Source organism: Somniosus microcephalus, chromosome 34 (assembly GCF_052327205.1).
Source record: "Somniosus microcephalus isolate GS21.2 chromosome 34, FLI_Smic_1.0, whole genome shotgun sequence".
Classification (NCBI taxonomy): Eukaryota; Metazoa; Chordata; class Chondrichthyes; order Squaliformes; family Somniosidae; genus Somniosus; species Somniosus microcephalus.
In genome coordinates this window covers 4,677,782-4,696,063 of record NC_141020.1, presented here as the reverse complement: position 1 = coordinate 4,696,063, position 18,282 = coordinate 4,677,782, and the positions used below count along the sequence as shown (strand labels likewise).

The 18,282-nt window shown below is 46.0% G+C and overlaps 1 protein-coding gene across 1 annotated transcript in view; it reads right to left on the bottom strand.

Moving 5' to 3' along the window:
* Positions 1 to 6,575: 6,575 nt before the first annotated feature.
* sae1 (SUMO1 activating enzyme subunit 1) overlaps positions 6,576 to 18,282 on the bottom strand; it is a 147,887-nt gene continuing 136,180 nt past the window's right edge. Inside the window, exon 9 of the mRNA XM_085973214.1 lies at positions 6,576 to 9,800. Within this exon, the coding sequence (XP_085829340.1) occupies positions 9,708 to 9,800 (93 nt within the window). The 3' untranslated portion in view covers positions 6,576 to 9,707. The remainder of the gene's footprint in view (positions 9,801 to 18,282) is intronic.

The window sequence follows — 18,282 nt, the reverse complement described above, 5'->3', positions numbered from 1 at the left end:
ATGGAGCGTCTTGAAGGAGGAGAGAGAGGCGGAGAGGTTTAGGGAGGGAATTCCAGAGCTCGGGGCCCAGGCAGCTGAAGGCACGGCCGCCAATGGTGGAGCGAAGGAGATCGGGGATGCTCAAGAGGCCAGAATTAAAACGAGGGATGATGTGAATAAGACGCTGAATGAAATTGAAGGAATTCCCCTGACGACTCAGTGATTAAATGCCCCACTCACCCCGTATTATACTAAACTATACAGATTGGGATGGTGCAGCTTTGATTTCTACTCTGTGTCATAAAGTAGTCTCAGTGAGGGCCGGAGTGCACTGAGTATACGTGACCCCGTGAATGCTTTCATAGAAAGACAGACTTGCATTTATATAGCACCTTTCACAATATCAGGACGTCCCAAAGCGCTTTACAAGCAATTATTTACTTTTTTTTGAAGTGTAGTCACTGTAGTAATGTAGGAAACGCAGCAGCCAATTAGAGGAGCACAGAGATCTCGGAGGGGTTGTGGGGCTGGAGGAGGTTCCAGAGATAGGGAGGGACCGAGGGCCATGGAGGGATTTGAAAACAAGGATGTGAATTTTAAAATTTAGGTGTTGCCGGACCGGGAGCCAGTGTCGGTCAGTGAACACAAAAACAGATAATGCTGGAAACACTCAGTAGGTCATTTAGCAGCCGCGGAGAGAACAGAGTCGTTAACGTTTCAGATGTGGGCCCCGTCTCAGATCATAACAGATTCAAAAACTTTGCCGGTGCTTTTTTTTAAATTTCGAAAATCCTAGGTGAAGGGCCTAGGTCCAGAGCGCAAAACACTGGGACCTCCCGAACCCGCGACCTCTGCCACCTAGAAGGACAAGGGCAGCAGGCGCATGGGAACACCACCACCTCCAAGTTCCCCTCCAAGTCACACACAATCCTGACTTGGAAATATATCGGCCGTTCCTTCGTCGCTGGGTCAAAATCCTGGAACTCCCTCCCTAACAGCACTGTGGGAGCATCTTCACCACACGGACTGCAGCGGTTCAAGAAGGCGGCTCACCACCACCTTCTCGAGGGCAATGAGGGATGGGCAATAAATGCTGGTCTTGCCAGCGACGCCTACATCCTGGGAATGAATAAATAAATATTTTTTTAAATACAGTTAAGCAGATGGAGGTCCAACGATGTCAAATGTTTCATCTCTCAAACTCAATACCAACCCAACTGGATATGACATTGAAATAATGTCCTGAATATAAATGGTGAACTCCGGCCGCCCAATTGGCGAGGTTGGGAGATGTCTCACTTGGTGTGGTAGCGAGTCAGGTGGACCAGGGTGTCCCAGCTTCAAGCCCGGGTCTGTACTGGGTTAGAGGATCTCAGCCAAGGGAGCAGTGGGGCCCTACACCACCTTCTCAAGGGGCAATTAGGGATGGGCAATAAATGCCGGCCTTGCCAGCGACGCCCACGTCCCGACAATGAATTAAAAAAAAAAATCAGTTAAGTCAGGAAGCCACGATTAGGTAACATCAAGCTTGGATTTCAAAAGCTGGAGATTGTAGGAGGAACGAAAGACTGAGTTACATGAAGAGCTGAAGAGAACTTGATTGATATCCCAATAAATGATTGAATCAAGGGTTGCTGAAGTGCTTGAGGAGTAAGGTGCCCTTATTTCAAGAGATTATTGCCCGTCCAAGACTACGTTTGGAATCAGAGAGATGGCAAAATCCTCAAAATTTATTAGACAATACAAAGACAACAGAAAGAATTAATCGGGATAGTGACACGCGAGACGCAATCCCTCCCGTAACCGTGGAAACGCTGGCAGTCGCAGTGAAAGCTCACATGAATTATGGCCACCTTGGCAAGGGACCAGCGGGTATCTGGTGTCCGTGGAACTGTGCCCAACCGGGAGTCAATACCCTAGGGAGAGAAAGTGGCAAAAAAATAACACAAACATGGCCTTGCGAAAGGGTCAAAAAAAAGTGTGGGTGCACTTTTATGAAAGAAATCAGGGATTATATTTTCCGGTCTGGTACGAAATGAACAGATGAATCGTTCATTGAACCATGGTAAGAGCCTGAGGATCCATCATCCCATGTGGGCCAGCAAGTTTCCCCACCTTATCCAAACCGGTTCTTCAATCTATTCGGTTACCAAGTTGGAGGATGTGTCAACTGAGGAATGCTCAACCACCAGCTCACCCTGGGTTCAGTCCGTGCTGGGAGGCATCAGCGGGAGTGCTGAGATGCCGCTGGAAGGGACACTGGTGGACAGGGCGGGATTCTGTGGCGATGCCTGCTGCTGGCGAATAGCCGGCGACGCTCGCACTTGAACATGTGCTCAGGTGAGGTGCTGCGAGGCTCCCAGCGACTGCAGACCCTGGACTGAAAGCTGCAGTGGGCTCCAAAAAAGGAAAGGAGATTTTGCCAAAAATAGCAATTTTGGGGGAACAATCGGGAGGATCTCTAATCTTAGCACCCAACGGCAAGAGTCTGGCTGGACACGAATTTACCCGACTTAAGACCACATATTCTGATACTTGTTCCACTGGCTCCAGATTTATAATTATTGCAGTTGAGAGGGATCCCATCCTGCTCCAATTCCCCATCCGCCCAGGACACTCATAGAGCTCCAGAACCCAGGAAGACAGCAACTCTCCCCACCTCTCCCCAACCATTCTTCATTTGTTGAGATTACATGTCGCTAAGCTATTCAACTCTGGAGCTATCACAGCTGAGCCTCATACGTGTCAGCCGTGGCTCAGTGGGCAGCGCTCTCGCCTCTGAGTCAGAAGGTTGTGGGTTCAAGTCCCACTCCAGAGACTTGAGCACAAAAATCTAGGCTGACACTCCCAGTGCAGTACTGAGGGAGCATCGCACTGTCAGAGGGGTAGTACTGAGGGAGCGCTGCACTGTTGGAGGAACAGTACTGAGGGAGTGCCGCACTGTTGGAGGGGCAGTACTGAGGGAGCGCCGCACTGTCGGAGGGGCAGTACTGAGGGAGTGCTGCACAGTCGGAGGGGCAGTAGTGAGGGAGCGCTGCACTGTCGGAGGGGCAGTACTGAGGGAGCGCTGCACTGTCGGAGGGGCAGTACTGAGGGAGCGCCGCCCTGTCGGAGGGGCAGTACTGAGGGAGCGCCGCACTGTTGGAGGGCCAGTACTGAGGGAGCGCCGCACTGTCGGAGGGGTAGTACTGAGGGAGCGCCGCACTGTCGGAGGGCCAGTACTGAGGGAGCGCCGCACTGTCGGAGGGGTAGTACTGAGGGAGCGCCGCACTGTCGGAGGGGCAGTACTGAGGGAGTGCCACACTGTCGGAGGAGCAGTACTGAGGGAGTGCCGCACTGTCGGAGGGAGCGCTGCACTGTGGGAGGTGCCATCTTTCGGATGAGACGTTAAACCGAGGCCCCGCCTGCTCTCTCAGGTGGATGCAAAAGATCCCACGGCACCATTTCGAAGAAGAGCAGGGCGGAGTTCTCCCCGGTGGACCAATATTTATCCCTCAATCAACATCACTAAAGCAGATTCTCTGGTCATTATCACATTGCTGTTTGTGGGAGCTTGCTCTGCGCAAATTGGCTGCCGCGTTTCCCACATTACAACAGTGGCTCCACTTCAAAAAATACTTCACTGGCTGTGAAGCGCTTCAGGACGTCCTGAGTTTAAAAACTATCTTTTAACTAGATCATGGGCGGAGGGGGGGACGGGCGGTGGAACCTACACATGTTTAACAATAGGCGAGGGGGGCGGGATGTTTTTATGCAGGTACAGCAAAGGTCAGAACAATTTCTGCCATGCCCTGGTGACACAGCCGGTGTTGTCTGTGTGTGTGACAGAGGGCGTGTTAATCCAAAAGTACAGGTAGGAAGTGGCACTGGGCTGGTCTGTTTCCATTATTTAGTCTATTTAATTTTGCAGTCATAACTACTTATATGGTACTAACACAGTGCCAAAAAAAAACTATTCAACAAGGCTGGAGGCCAAAAGCTGGGCATGAAAACAAACACACTTGCCAAGAAACCTCATGACTGAATCAGGATTTCTACAGCTTTCGTACAAAGGAGAACCATTTGTAATATTGCCCCATCTGCCTGTTCGATGGTCAACCGCACCTCACTGAACTGCCACTAAACAGGGCTTATTTAACCAAAGATGATTAATTCACACTCCAAAATGGTTCAGATGGTTTAAAGTTTAACTTGCCATGCCTCATCTCCTGAAGCCACTGCCTCTTCCCAGGAGTACAGCTCCACAGCTTCCAGCAGATCTAGCATCTTACAGCACAGGAGGCCGCCATTTGGCCCATCGTGCCTGTGCCAGCTCTTTGAAAGAGCTCTCCAATTAGTCCCACTTCCCCCTGCTCTTGCCCCAAAGCCCTGTCAATTTTTCCTTTTCAAGTATTTCTGCGCTGCCGAACTGGAACATAGGTCACGGCGGTGGCCTGTGGTTGCCAACCCTGATTGGATGTATTCCTGGTGGCTTCATCATGTGACATCCCGCCTCTAACCGCCCCACCCAGTCGAATAGCCTTTTCCAAAAAATTTTACAACTATTAAACAAAAAGTGTTTGAAGAAAATGAACAGAAACGCAGAGTTAAAAAAACAAAACGCCCCCTATGATTTTTCTCCCGGGTGTTGCTCGCTGCCGTGTCCGGGAGATTAATCTTCAATTCCTGGAGACTCCAGGCCAATCCTGGAAGGTTGGGAGCCCCCGTGGGCAGGCGGAAGTCCCAGCCTGACCCGCCTCTGCCGGGGGGAGGAGAATATAGGTGCCTGTCTCAATTGAAAAGATAGACCTGCATTTCTATAGCGCCTTTCATGACCTCAGGACGTCCCAAAGCGCTTTACAGCCAATGAAGTACTTTTTGAAGTGTAGTCACTGTTGTAATGTGGGAAACGCGGCAGCCAATTTGTGCACAGCAAGCTCCCACAAACAGCAATGTGATAATGATCAGATAATCTGTTTTTGTTATGTTGGTGGCCGTGGGATCTTTTACATCCACCTGAGAGAGCAGACGGGGCCTCGGTTTAACGTCTCATCTGAACGACTGATGCAAATAGCATAGCTGCATTTAAGGGGAAGCTAGATAAACACATGAGGAATAGAAGGTTATGCTGATGGGGTGAGATGAAGGAGGGGTGGGAGGAGGCTCGTGTGGAGCATAAACACCGGCATGCATGAACTGATATGGCACACTGCCACTCTGGGCAGTCTCACGGCAATAGCAGTGACGTCACATTCTGGAGTGAAAACAGGGTATGGAGGGCGGGGGGGGAAAGAGAAGCCATCAGCAAAAACAAAGCCAGTAATAAAAAAAAATTCTTATAAGGAAGTGCAGTGTGAGATAAAAATAGAACAAGATCTACTGAGGCTCCTACACCCGGCACTACAGTGAGACACCAGAAGCCTGTGAAACCATAAAGGACTTTATTTCTACAGCGCCTTTCACAACCTCAGGATGTCCTACAGCTCTTTACAGCCAATGAAGCACATTGTGAAGTGTGGTAATGTAGGAAAACCCGCCAATTTGCGCACAGCAAGGTTCCGCAAGCAGCAATGGGATATGATCAGATAATTTTCTTTACTGATGTTGAGGGATAAACATTGGCCCCAGGACACCGGGGAGAATTTCCCTGCTCGTCTTCCAATAGTGGCCTGAGGGGGCAGACGGGGCCTCGGTTTAACGTCTCATTCAAAAGACGGCCCCTCTGACAGTGCGGCACTCCCTCAGCATTGCACTGGGACTGTCAGCCTGGATTTTTGTGCTCGAGTCTCTGGAGTGGGACTTGAACCCACAACCTTCTGACTCAAGAGGTGAAAGTGCTGCTCACTGAGCCACAGCTGACCCTGTATTTCAACCAACGAGTCAATGCCAATAACCGTAGGGGAACATTAAAAAAATATTGTCACAATTTAGCAAAAATAGAGGTCCATTTTGCATCAATCTTCTCTGAAAGCAAGTTCGATTGGGTTTGGAGCTCTGTCCCTCACAACTATCCTAGTTGGGCAGGACGATGGGACCATGTGACTTGCCAATCCTCTGCATAAGACTTTAAAAAAATTCATTCATGGGATCTGGGCGTCACTGGCAAGGCTAGCATTTATTGCCCATCCCTAGTTGCCCTCGAGAAGGTGGTGGTGAGCCGCCTTCTTGAGCCGCTGCAGTCCATGTGGTGAAGGTGCTCCCACAGTGCTGTTAGGGAGGGAGTTCCAGGATTTTGACCCAGCGACTATGAAGGAACGGCCGATATATTTCCAAGTCAGGATGTTGTGTGACTTGGAGGGGAACTTGGAGGTGGTGGTGTTCCCATGCGCCTGCTGCCCTTGTCCTTCTAGGTGGAAGAGGTCGCGGGTTTGGGAGGTGCTGCCGAAGATGCCTTGGCGAGTTGCTGCAGTGCATCTTGTAGATGGTGCACACTGCAGCCACAGTACGCCGGTGGTGGAGGGAGTGATGGGGTGCCAATCAAACGGGCTGCTTTGTCCATGTGGCTCATTAAAGCACTAAAGGTGCTCGAAGGGAAGTAGAAACTGCAGTTACCTCAGAGAGATTCACTCCCGCACGGCCCAAACTCTTCATTTAGGCTCAAACAAATACAGCTCAAGGCCAGAAATGGTGCGTGTTTAATAAAGAGGCCAACTTTATTCACAGAACATAAAGGCTGCCCTGCACAAGTACAAAACTTTTGAGGAACCAAGTAAAACACCAAGAGGCTTTTACGAAATGATTGAAGTCAAACCCGACTGAAGGAGGAGCTTGGCTGTGAAGAGATCTCTGTGGTAGTGAAGAGTCACGGATCGCTCAGAAAACCCTTCTCCAACTGATCCCCGAAACCGTGTAGAACAGGCGGGGTAACGCAACACGACCCCGCGCTGGTTCTCGAAGCGCACCTGCTTGTCTATAATTAGAACGCACACGGTGAATTCTAATAGCTTGCGAGGAGTAACTAAAGGAGTAACAAACGCATTTAACCTGCAATCAACTGCATCAAACGGAAAGGACTACAAGGCTGGAAATGTCAGCAAATTACACTATCGGGCGAGTGTTTTAAAATGCTCGCATCAAAGCCCCTCTGTGCTATTTTAGCAGAGAGTGTTAATCTAGTTAAAAGTAAAGGGTTAACACCTCTATTAAAATAGCAGAGCCAAGTGTTTGAACGCTAACATCCTGGACAGTCACTTCCAGACCCTTTAAAAAAAAAAAAAAAATACAAAATCATGACACAGTTGTACAGTACTGGGGTGCAGAACTGTTTCTATAGAAACAAAGTTCAACCAACTTTTGATTCACCAATACTCTCAACCTCCTGTTTTAAAAAGATGACACAGAGGATTAATGTGAGTGAAGAGGCAGAGATTTCTTCTGGTAGTGGCGCGCTGGCTTGTTAATTATTGGCGCACGACCACAGATGACATCATCTTTAGCTTCCCACAGAATCGCGAATTGTTTAACAGTAAACAAATATTGTCACTTTTTCTGGCCCAAGTCCCTGGCGGTCTCTATAGGGTTTGCCAAGGCTGACCAGCTTGCTTGCTGATGCAGCCTTTCGCGTCTGGCTTCCCGAGTTAACTAACTAATCGTTTCCTGGAAAATTCAGTGCATTAGCACTATTATTTATATGAAAGCCTTGCCTATATCTGTACAACCACTATTGTGTTCCTTCCGACAATCCCGCTTCCGATTGCATCGAGGGATCCTGTCCTCAATAGGCTCAGGCCCACGAGAAATTCCTGGTTCTCCTGCTGGAAATGCAGCCCGTTCGTTAGCAGACTAACAACAGAGTAGAAATAACTCCCCCCTCCCGCCAAAGGTGCTGGCTCCTGCTGGAGCACATTACCAGTCCCGAACAGGAACCTTGACTGATCTTTCCCCTCCTTAGCACAGGGATGGCTTGGGCCAATCGTCTCTCCCCAATGGATCAGTGATTAAACTGGGAACTGGCAAAGATGCAAAAAAGATTTACTGGGATGATACCAGAACTGAGAGGTTAGAACTATCAGGAAGGATTGAACAGGCTGGGGCTCTTTTCTCTAGAAAAGGCTGAGGGGTGACCTGATAGAGGCCTTTAAAATGATGAAAGGGTTCGATAGGGTAGACGTAGAGATGTTTCCCCTTGTGGGGGAGACCAGGACTAGGGGCCATAAATAAGATAGTCACTAATAAATCCAATAGGAAATTCAGGAGAAACTTCTTTATCCAGAGAGTGGTGAGAATGTGGAACTCGCTACCACAGGGAGTGGTTGAGGCAAATAGCAGAGAGGCATTTAAGGGGAAGCTGGATAAACACATGAGGGAGAAAGGAATGGACGGATATGTTGATGGTGTGAGATGAAGAGGGGGTGGGAGGAGGCTCGTGTGGAGCATAAACACCGGCGCGGAGCAGTGGGGCCGAATGGCCTGTTTCTGTGCTGTAAATACTGTGTGATGCAACCGTCTAGTGTGAATGGATTAATACAATGCAATGTAGGGGTGGGGAAGCTAAATTATCCCAACTATTCGCAGGTCCTCAAGACTGTGAACAACCTTTATTGAATTCAAATGGACTACAGTATATGAATGATCTGTCTGCTGTCAATAATTGTTCACTTCTGTAGCGCCAGCAAGAAATAAAGAAAGTGTTGTGGCCGGGATTTCCCCAGACTTTCCAAGCTGGTAATTCTTGACCCACACCCGTGTGTGTGAGCTGTCAACAGCCCAGTGCAGTACCACGGGAGTGCTGCACTGCCAGGAGGCGCCATTCAGGTGAATGTTAAAGCTCCAACAGGAAGATACTGAGGTTTGGTACTCTGGGAGGGTGAGGTCAAATGGACCAAAGAGCCTTCAACGCATCTAATTTTCAGCAGCACAGATCCATTCGCTCACCAGATATCATCACACTCAGGAACGACAGATGCGTTTCCCAATTTGGCGGTTCCTCAGGTTGATGGATCTTTATGGAAAGGGGGACGTGGTTGCACCCATGATGCAGCCACGCCAATCGTCACATCTCGAGCATTTGGTTGGCTGACGCTACTGGCTGGTTTTCAACCAAATACCAATAGGAGTCAGAAGCCAGAGAGGCTGGAGCGCAGTTCAGCGGAGAATGAAGACAGGGAGAGAACAAGGGAAAGGGCAAGAATTGTTTAAATTAATGTTTTTGTTCAGTGTTAATAAAAATATTACAGTCATAAAACTGTTCTGGCATTTGAATGGCATTATGACTGTAATATTAGTGTTTCAGTGCTATGGTGGGTGGACTGAACGCTTAAGCTTGTTATTGAACTTGAGCTGTCTATAAAGACCTCAGTGATGTGAGTGGGTGTACACGTGCATGTCTGAAAGTGGGGGGATGGGAGCGGGGGGGAAGAACAGACATGTCCATAAATACAGCAGTGACCAACACTGAAATATACAAACAATCTGGTTGCATGCAACAGGACAAGATAGACTGCTCAGAACCAGACCTGCAGAAGACAAAATCGGCATCAGCATTGCCGGTAATTTGCATGCGAGTGGTTTTAACGGCATTTATTTGCAATTTGGAGACTTCAAACAGCGATTTCTTCACCGCTGCCTGTTGATGTTGTCAAATCCAATTCCTCAAGTTTCTTACAAAATAATTTGGATTCTATTGTTAACATTGTCCGGATATTTTAAGTCTTGCTATTCGTTACCAGTCTGGTTACAGGCTGTGGAGATTGTTGGGTAGATGTGCGTTCAGGACACGATAGCCATTTCCAATCTTCCGCGGACTTTCTTCATTTGGACCCAATGCAGTCGACGATCCCGTTACTTTTTATTCCATCAAAGAAGAAGAAGTTGTTGTGTGGAGGGTCTCGCTGGGACAAGGCCTGTGAAGAACACACATTCCACACACAGTGTCAGCAGCAGCCAATCCATTCTGAGAGTTGGTTATAAAACCAGCAGAGATAGCAACAACTTGGCCCGACACTTTTTGCCGCCATCCTTTTCTAAAGGCGCTAATTCTTGCTGCAGTGTGGGTGCACAGACACTCTCCACTACCTCACCCGTGTATCCACTCTTCATGGTTAAGCTTAGTGAGTGAGTGCTATCAGGCTATTCAACTGTGCAGAACATTACAACCAAGCCTGTTATGTCCTCGCCTTGCAGAAGGCTAAGGGGTGATCTGATCGAAGTTTTCAGGATATTAAGGGGAACCGATAGGGTAGATAGACAGAAACTATTTCCGCTGGTTGGGGAGTCTAGGACTAGGGGACATAGTCTAAAAATTAGAGCCAGACCTTTCAGGAGTGAAATTAGGAAACACTTCTACACACAAAGGGTGGGAGAAGTTTGGAACTCTCTTCCGCAAACGGCCATTGAGGCTAGATCAGTTGTTAATTTTAAATCAGAGATTGATAGATTTTGGTTAACCAAAGGTATTAAGTGATATGGAGTCAGGTCACAGATTAGCCATGATCTCACTGAATGGCAGAACAGGCTCGAGGGGCTCAATGGCCTCCTCCTGTTCCTATGTCCCTAAGTCACGCTCTGCAAGCTGGCTCACTAAGCAGCGATCAGGAGCCCTTCCTAATTTTTTATCTCTCCCTCTTGCCCAGGACAAGGTTAATTATCGCATTCTTGACTGCAACAGGTTCAGCATAATCAGAACCAGTTATATAACGAACAATATTAGGCCTGAATTTCAATCCATTAAAAAAATCTAATGCTGTGAAACACTCTAGTTGTACGTTTTGAGTCAGCCAGTGGGTAGCACTCTCGCCTCTGAGTCAGAAGGCTGTGGGTTCAAATCCCACTCCAGAGACTTACGCACATACTCTAGGCTGACACTCCCAGCGCAGTGCTGAGGGAGTGCTGCATTGTTGGAGGTGCCGTCTTTCAGATGAGACGTTAAACCGAGTCACCGTCTGCCCTCTCAGGTGGACGTAAAAGATCCCACGGCCACTATTTCGAAGAAGAGCAGGGGAGTTCTCCCCGGTGTCCTGGGGCCAATATTTATCCCTCAATCAACATCACTAAAGCAGATTATCTGGTCATTATCACATTGCTGTTTGTGGGGGCTTGCTGTGTGCAAATTGGCTGCCCCGTTTCCTACATTACAACAGCGACTACACTTCAAAAAGTACATTCATTGGCTGTAAACTCTGTTCCCTAGCCACTGACTCCACCCCTCTCCCTAACATCTGTCTGAGGCGGAACCACACTGTTTGCAACCTTGGTGTCATATCTGACCCTGAAATGAGCTTCCGACCACATATCTGCAGCATAACTAAGACCGCCTACTTCCACCTCAGTAATATCGCCCGTCTCCGCCCCTGCCTCAGCTCATCCGCTGCTGAAACTCTCATCCATGCCTTTGTTATCTCTAGACTTGACTGTTCCAACGCACTCCTGGCTGGCCTCCCACATTCTACCCTCCGTAAACTTGAGGTCATCCAAAACTCGGCTGCCCATGTCCTAACTCGCATTAAGTCCCGTTTGCCCATCACCCCTGTGCTCGCTGACCTACATTGGCTCCCGGTTAAGCAGTGCCTCAATTTCAAAATTCTCATCCTTGTTTTCAAATCCCTCCATGGCCTCGCCCCATCCCATCTCTGTAATCTCCTCCCCACCCCCCCAACCCCCGAGATAACTGCGCTCCTCTAATTCTGCCCTCTTGAGAATCCCTGATTATAATCGCTCAACCATTGGTGGCCGTGCCTTCTGCTGTCTAGGCCCTAAGCTCTGGAATTCCCTGCCTAAACCTCTCTGCCTCTCTACCTCTCTTCCCTCCTTTAAGACGCTCCTTAAAACCTACCTCCTTGACCAATCTGCCCTAATTTATCCTTATGTGCCTCGGTATCAAATTTGTTGTCTTAGACTGGGTATTATGTAACGAGAAAGGATTAATTAGCAATCTTGTTGTATGAGGCCCCTTGGGTCGGAGCGATCATGATATGATCGAATTCTTCATTAAGATGGAGAATGAAGTAGTCGACTCAGAGATTAGGGTCCTAAATTTAAATAAAGGAAACTACGATGGTCTGAAGCGCGAGTTGGGTAGGATTGATTGGGGAATGTCACTCAAAGGGTTGACGGTGGATAGGCAATGGCAAACATTCAAAGACCGCATGGATGAACTACAGAATTTGTTCATCCCAGTTTGGCATAAAAATAAAACAAAAAAGGTGACTCAACCATGGCTAACAAGGGAAATTAGGGATAGCATAAGATCCAAGGAGAGGACATATAAATTGGCCAGAAAAAGCACTAAACTCGAGGATTGGGAGCAGTTTAGGATTCAACAAAGGAGGACAAAGGAATTAATTAAGAAAGGGAAAATAGAATGAGAGTAAGCTTGCAGGGAACATAAAAACTGACTGTAAAAGCTTTTATAGATATGTAAAGAGAAAAAGATTGGTGAAGTCCCTTGCAGTCAGAGGAATCAGGGGAATTTATAATGGGGAACAAAGAAATGGCAGACCAATTTTGGTTCTGTCTTCACAAAGGAGGACACAAATAACCTCCCAGAGATGTCGGGGAACATAGGGTCTGATGAAAGGGAGGAACTGAAAGAAATCAGTATTTGTAGGGAAATGGTGTTAGGGAAATTGATGGGATTGAAGGCCGATAAATCCCCAGGGCCTGATAATCTACATCCTAGGGTACTTAAGGAAGTGGCCCTAGAAATAGTTGATGCTTTGCTGATCATCTTCCAGCATTCGATGGAATCTGGAACAGTACCCATGGATTGGAGGGTAGCTAATGTTACCCCACTATTCAAAAAAGGTGGTAGAGAGAAAACGGGGAATTACAGACCTGACATCGGTAGTGGGGAAAATGCTAGAGTCCATTATAAAAGATGTAATAGCAGAGCACTTGGAAAACAGTGACAGGATTGGACAAAGTCAACATGGATTTACAAAAGGTAAATCGTGCTTGACTAATCTACTGGAATTTTTTGAGGATGTAACTGGTAAAATAGATAAGGGAGAACCAGTGGATGTGGTGTATTTGGACTTTCAGAAGGCTTTCGATAAGGTCCCGCATAAGAGATTAGCGTGTAAAGTTAAGGCACATGGGATTGAGGGCAAGGTATTGACTTGGATAGAGAACTGGTTGGCAGACAGAAAGCAAAGAGTTGGAATAAACGGGTCTTTTTCCAAGTGGCAGGCAGTGACTAGTGGGGTACCGCAGGGATCGGTCCTTGGACCCCAGCTATTCACAATATATATTAATGATCTAGACAAGGGAACTAGCTGTAATATCTCCAAATTTGCAGATGACACTGTGGTGATTATTCTTTATGTTTAGTAAGAAGTATTGTGATTGGTTGTTTGTTTCCTGCCTTGGGATATATGCTGTAATCTCATTGGTAGTTGATGTCATGTGATTTGTGGTGGCCATCTTAAATTCAGTTCTTTCCAGCCTTTAGTTGGGACTGGGTGTTGAAGATGTGCTACTGGATTTTTGAATTAATAAAGCCTAGATTAGAAAGGCAAATCTATTCTTCATTTCAATTTATTAACTTTGTCAGAATGGAGCGATATCTTCAACCAGAACGATTCAATGCTGACCCTAATTCTGCAGGAGTGGATGATAAATGGAAACATTGGTATTGTACATTTAAAAACTTTTTGGGCGTGTTGGATCAAGAGTCTCTAAATAAGCTGAATATGCTGATCAACTACATTGCTCCGGATGTGTATAAGTATATTTTGGACTGTAAAACTTACGAAGTGGCTATTTCTACATTGGAAAAGATTTTTGTTAAACCAAAGAATGAGGTATTTGCACGTCACCTTCTATCTGCCCGTAGGCAGCAGGTGGGAGAATCTTTGGATACTTATTTACAAGCACTTCGGTGCCTTAGTGTTAACTGTAATTATAAGGCCGTGACGGCTGAAGAATATAAGGAAGAATCGGTACGGGATGCTTTCATTAATGGATTACTGTCTAGATCAATTCGTCAGCGGTTGTTAGAAAATAAGACTTTGGATCTTAAAAGTGCTTTTGAGCAAGCTTCTACATTGGATGTGGCTCAGAGAAGTTCGGATTCTTATGCTCTTTTTAATCAGCCTGTGACTGTGGTTTCGGCAGTTCCGGATGAAAAGGAATTATGTGGACTTAATAGGAGTGGTTTACTAGATTCTGAAACAGTTTCTACTTCAGCGGCTGTTGCCTCTAGGATTCAGAAGTGTTATTTTTGTGGGAACGTCCGGCACCCTCGTCTGAAGTGTCCTGCTCGGGAGGCTGTGTGTAGTAAATGCGGCAAGAGAGGTCATTACGCACGTGTGTGTAAATCATCAGGTTCAATTACCTCCTCTGTGACTATTCAGCCTTTAGATAGGGCGTTTATTGCATCAATTTCTGCTGCATTTGCTCATGGCCTAAACAAAGCTATAGTTACGGCCCAAGTTAATGGGTTGGAAGTGAAGGCCCTTATAGATACGGGCAGTACCGAGAGTTTTATAAGTCTTCAGTTTGCAAAGGAGAAGCATTTGAAAATTTCGCCTATCAGGTGTGTATGGCTCAGGCGACTCTCACTTCACAAGCAGCTGGTTGTTGCCTTGTGAAATTGATTCTTCTAGGTAATACGTATGCTGATATACGCCTATCTGTTTTGCCTAATCTCTGCGGATATTTTGATTGGTCATGATGTGCTTCAGTTACACGAGAGTCTCAGTCTTTCATTTGGAGGGACTAAGCCACCTTTATCTATTTGTGGATTAACCTCTTTATCCATTTCTCCATTATCACTTTTTTCCAATTTGATGCCGGATTGTAAGCCAATTGCTACCAAGTCAAGAAGGTATAGCAGTCAGGATAGAGAATTTATTAATTCTGAAATTCAACGTCTCTTATTGGAAGGAATCATTGAACCTAGTTGTTCGCCTTGGTGGGCACAGGTAGTTGTCACGACTAACGAGAGACATAAGAAACGAATGGTGATAGACTATTCCCAAACTATTAATAGGTATACTCAATTAGATGCGTACCCTTTGCCTAAGATTGATGAGCTTATCAATAAAGTATCTCAGTATAACGTTTTTAGCACTATTGACCTAAAGAGTGCTTATCATCAGATTCCTATTGTTAAGAAGGATCAACCATATACGGCCTTTGAGGCTGGTGGAAAGCTGTATCAGTTTTGCCGAATACCATTTGGTGTTACTAATGGTGTTGCTTGTTTTCAACGGGCAATGGATGCTTTTATAAGTGATAACTCTCTCTCTGACACCTTTTCATATTTAGATGACATCAAGGTGTGTGGCAAATCAAGGGTGGAGCATGATTCTAATTTAGAAAGATTCCTTCAAGCTGCGGAAAAAGTTGGTTTAACTTTCAATAAAGAGAAGTGTACCTTTTCGACCACTGAGGTAAATCTACTGGGGTACATTATCTCGGGAAACAAGATTAAACCAGACCCAGAACGTTTGCGACCATTGATTGATTTACCTTGTCCTACTAATTCTAAGGCTTTGCAACGAGTTGTTGGACTGTTTTCTTACTATTCTAATTGGATTGCAAATTTTTCACAGAAGATCCGGCCTCTTATTCGGGTTACGACATATCCTCTATCATGGGAGGCCAGGACGTGTTTTGATCATTTTAAAAAGGATATCCTTGGAGCAGTTGTGCATTCTATTGATGAGCAGGTTCCTTTTGTGATTGAGACGGACGCTTCTGATTTTGCAATTGGGGCTACTCTGAACCAAAATGGAAGACCTGTGGCCTTTTTCTCACGTACCTTGAACAATAGTGAAAAAAGGCATTCTTCAATAGAGAAAGAGGCGTATGCAATAGTAGAAGCACTGCGTAAATGGAGACATTATTTATCGGGGCGACATTTTACGTTGGTAACTGATCAAAAGTCTGTGTCCTTTATGTTTGATGTCAAACATTTTGGAAAGATTAAGAATGATAAAATAATGAGGTGGAGGATTGAGTTGGCATGTTACCATTTTGATATAGTTTATCGTCCGGGGAAGGATAATGTTGCTGCTGATGCGCTGTCGAGGGCTTATTGTTCTGTGATTCACGGAGATACGCTTATTAATCTTCACAATGCCTTATGCCATCCTGGGGTTACGAGGATGATACACTTCGTACGCAGTAAGAATTTGCCCTTTTCAGTTGAAGACGTCAAGCGGATGACTTCATCATGTTCTATCTGTGCTCGGTGTAAACCGAATTTCTTTAAGCCTCAACGAGCTCATCTTATAAAGGCTACTTCTCCTTTTGAGTGTCGATTTTAAGGGGCCTCTTCCTTCAACTACTCAAAACCGATATATATTTACTGTTGTGGATGAGTTTTCAAGGTTCCCTTTTGCTTTTCCTTGCGCAGATGTATCAGCTGCTACAGTTATCAAATGTCTGACTCAACTTTTTGTCATCTTTGGGATGCCTGCGTATATCCATTCGGATCAGGGAAGTTCTTTTATGTCTTCCCAGTTGAAGGAATACCTTCAGAGTCGGGGAATTTCTACCAGCAGAACTACCCCGTATAATCCCCAGGGTAATGGACAGTGCGAACGATACAATGGGGTGATCTGGAAGGCAGTTATGTTGGCTTTGACATCCCGGAACCTTAAGAATACACAGTGGGAAATGGTACTGCCTGATGCCCTGCATTCCATTAGATCATTGCTTTCAACGGCTACTAATGTGACCCCCCATGAAAGGCTCTTTAACTATCCGCGGAGATTTACTACAGGATATTCGGTACCTTCATGGCTTACTATGCAGGGACCTGTGCTGCTTCGACGCCATGTTAGATTGTCAAAATATGATCCTTTAGTGGAGGAGGTGGAGCTGTTGGAGGCAAATTCCCAATATGCTCATATTCGATTCCAAGATGGGAAAGAAAGTACCGTTTCAATTAAAGACTTGGCTCCTTGTGGTGGCCAGCCCTCTTCTGAGGATATTAACAATAGTCATGATTCAGATAATGTGGATGCTGTTACAGATACTACGAATATTTCCAATCCGACTGCAGATAATTATACTTCTATTAGTCAGCCCTCGATGGATGTTCATGACCGCCCCAGTTTACCTCCTGATGGGATTTCTAATCCGGAAACCGTTGAAAATCGGGATATGGATAGCCTTCCTGCAGAAGATACTTCTGTGTCTCCTGGTGTGGGAGGGCAAGGAATTTCACCAAGGTTAAGAAGGTCGACACGAACAAGATATCCGGTCGACCGATTGAAAATGGACTTTTAAATTGATAGTAATGTTTTAAAATTGTTGAAATATTATATTATATTGTTTTAGTTGAGAGATACTTAATACTTATGTGCAATGTTACTATTTGTTGTTGCTCACTTAGTATTGTGTCATGTTGAATAGTTTTATTTTGTCTGTGCATAGTTTTAGTTGTAAATAATTAATTATAAATTGTAAAGGTTATTTAGGTTGGAGTATATTTTAAAAGGAGGGGTGAATGTGGTGATTATTCTTTATGTTTAGTAAGAAGTATTGTGATTGGTCGTTTGTTTCCTGCCTTGGGATATATGCTGTAATCTCATTGGTAGTTGATGTCATGTGATTTGTGGTGGCCATCTTAAATTCAGTTCTTTCCAGCCTTTAGTTGGGACTGGGTGTTGAAGATGTGCTACCGGATTTTTAAGTTAATAAAGCCTAGATTAGAAAGGAAAAGCTATTCTTCATTTCAGACACAAAGTTGGGTGGGCGTGTGTGCTGTGAGGAGGATGCCGAGAAACTCCAGGATGATTTGGACAGGTTGGGTGATTGGGCAAAAGCATGGCAGATGCAATATAACGTGGATAAATGTGAGGTTATCCACTTTGGTGGCAAAAACAGGAAGGCAGATTATTATCTGAATGGCAATAGATTGTGAGAAGGGGAAGTGCAATGAGACCTGGGTGTCCTTGTGCACCAGTCGCTGAAGGTAAGCATGCAGGTGCAGCAGGCGGTTAAGAAGGCAAATGGCATGTTGACCTTCGTAGTGAGAGGGTTTGAGTACAGGAGCAAGGATGTCTTGCTGCAGTTGTACAGGGCCTTGGTGAGACCACATCTTGAGTATTGTGTGCAGTTTTGGTCACCTTATCTGAGGAAGGATGTTCTTGCCATGGAAGGAGTTCAGCGAAGATTCACCAGGCTGATACCTGGGATGGCAGGAATGACGTATGAGGAGAGATTGGGTCGATTGGGCTTGTACTCGCTGGAGTTTAGAAGAATGAGAGGGGATCTCATTGAAACTTATAAAATTCTGACAGGACTGGACAGACTAGATGCAGGAAGGATGTTCCGATGGTCGGGGAGTCCAGAACCAGGGGTCACAGTCTAAGGATAAGGGGTAGGCCATTTAGGACAGAAATGAGGAGGAATTTCTTCACCCAGAGAGTG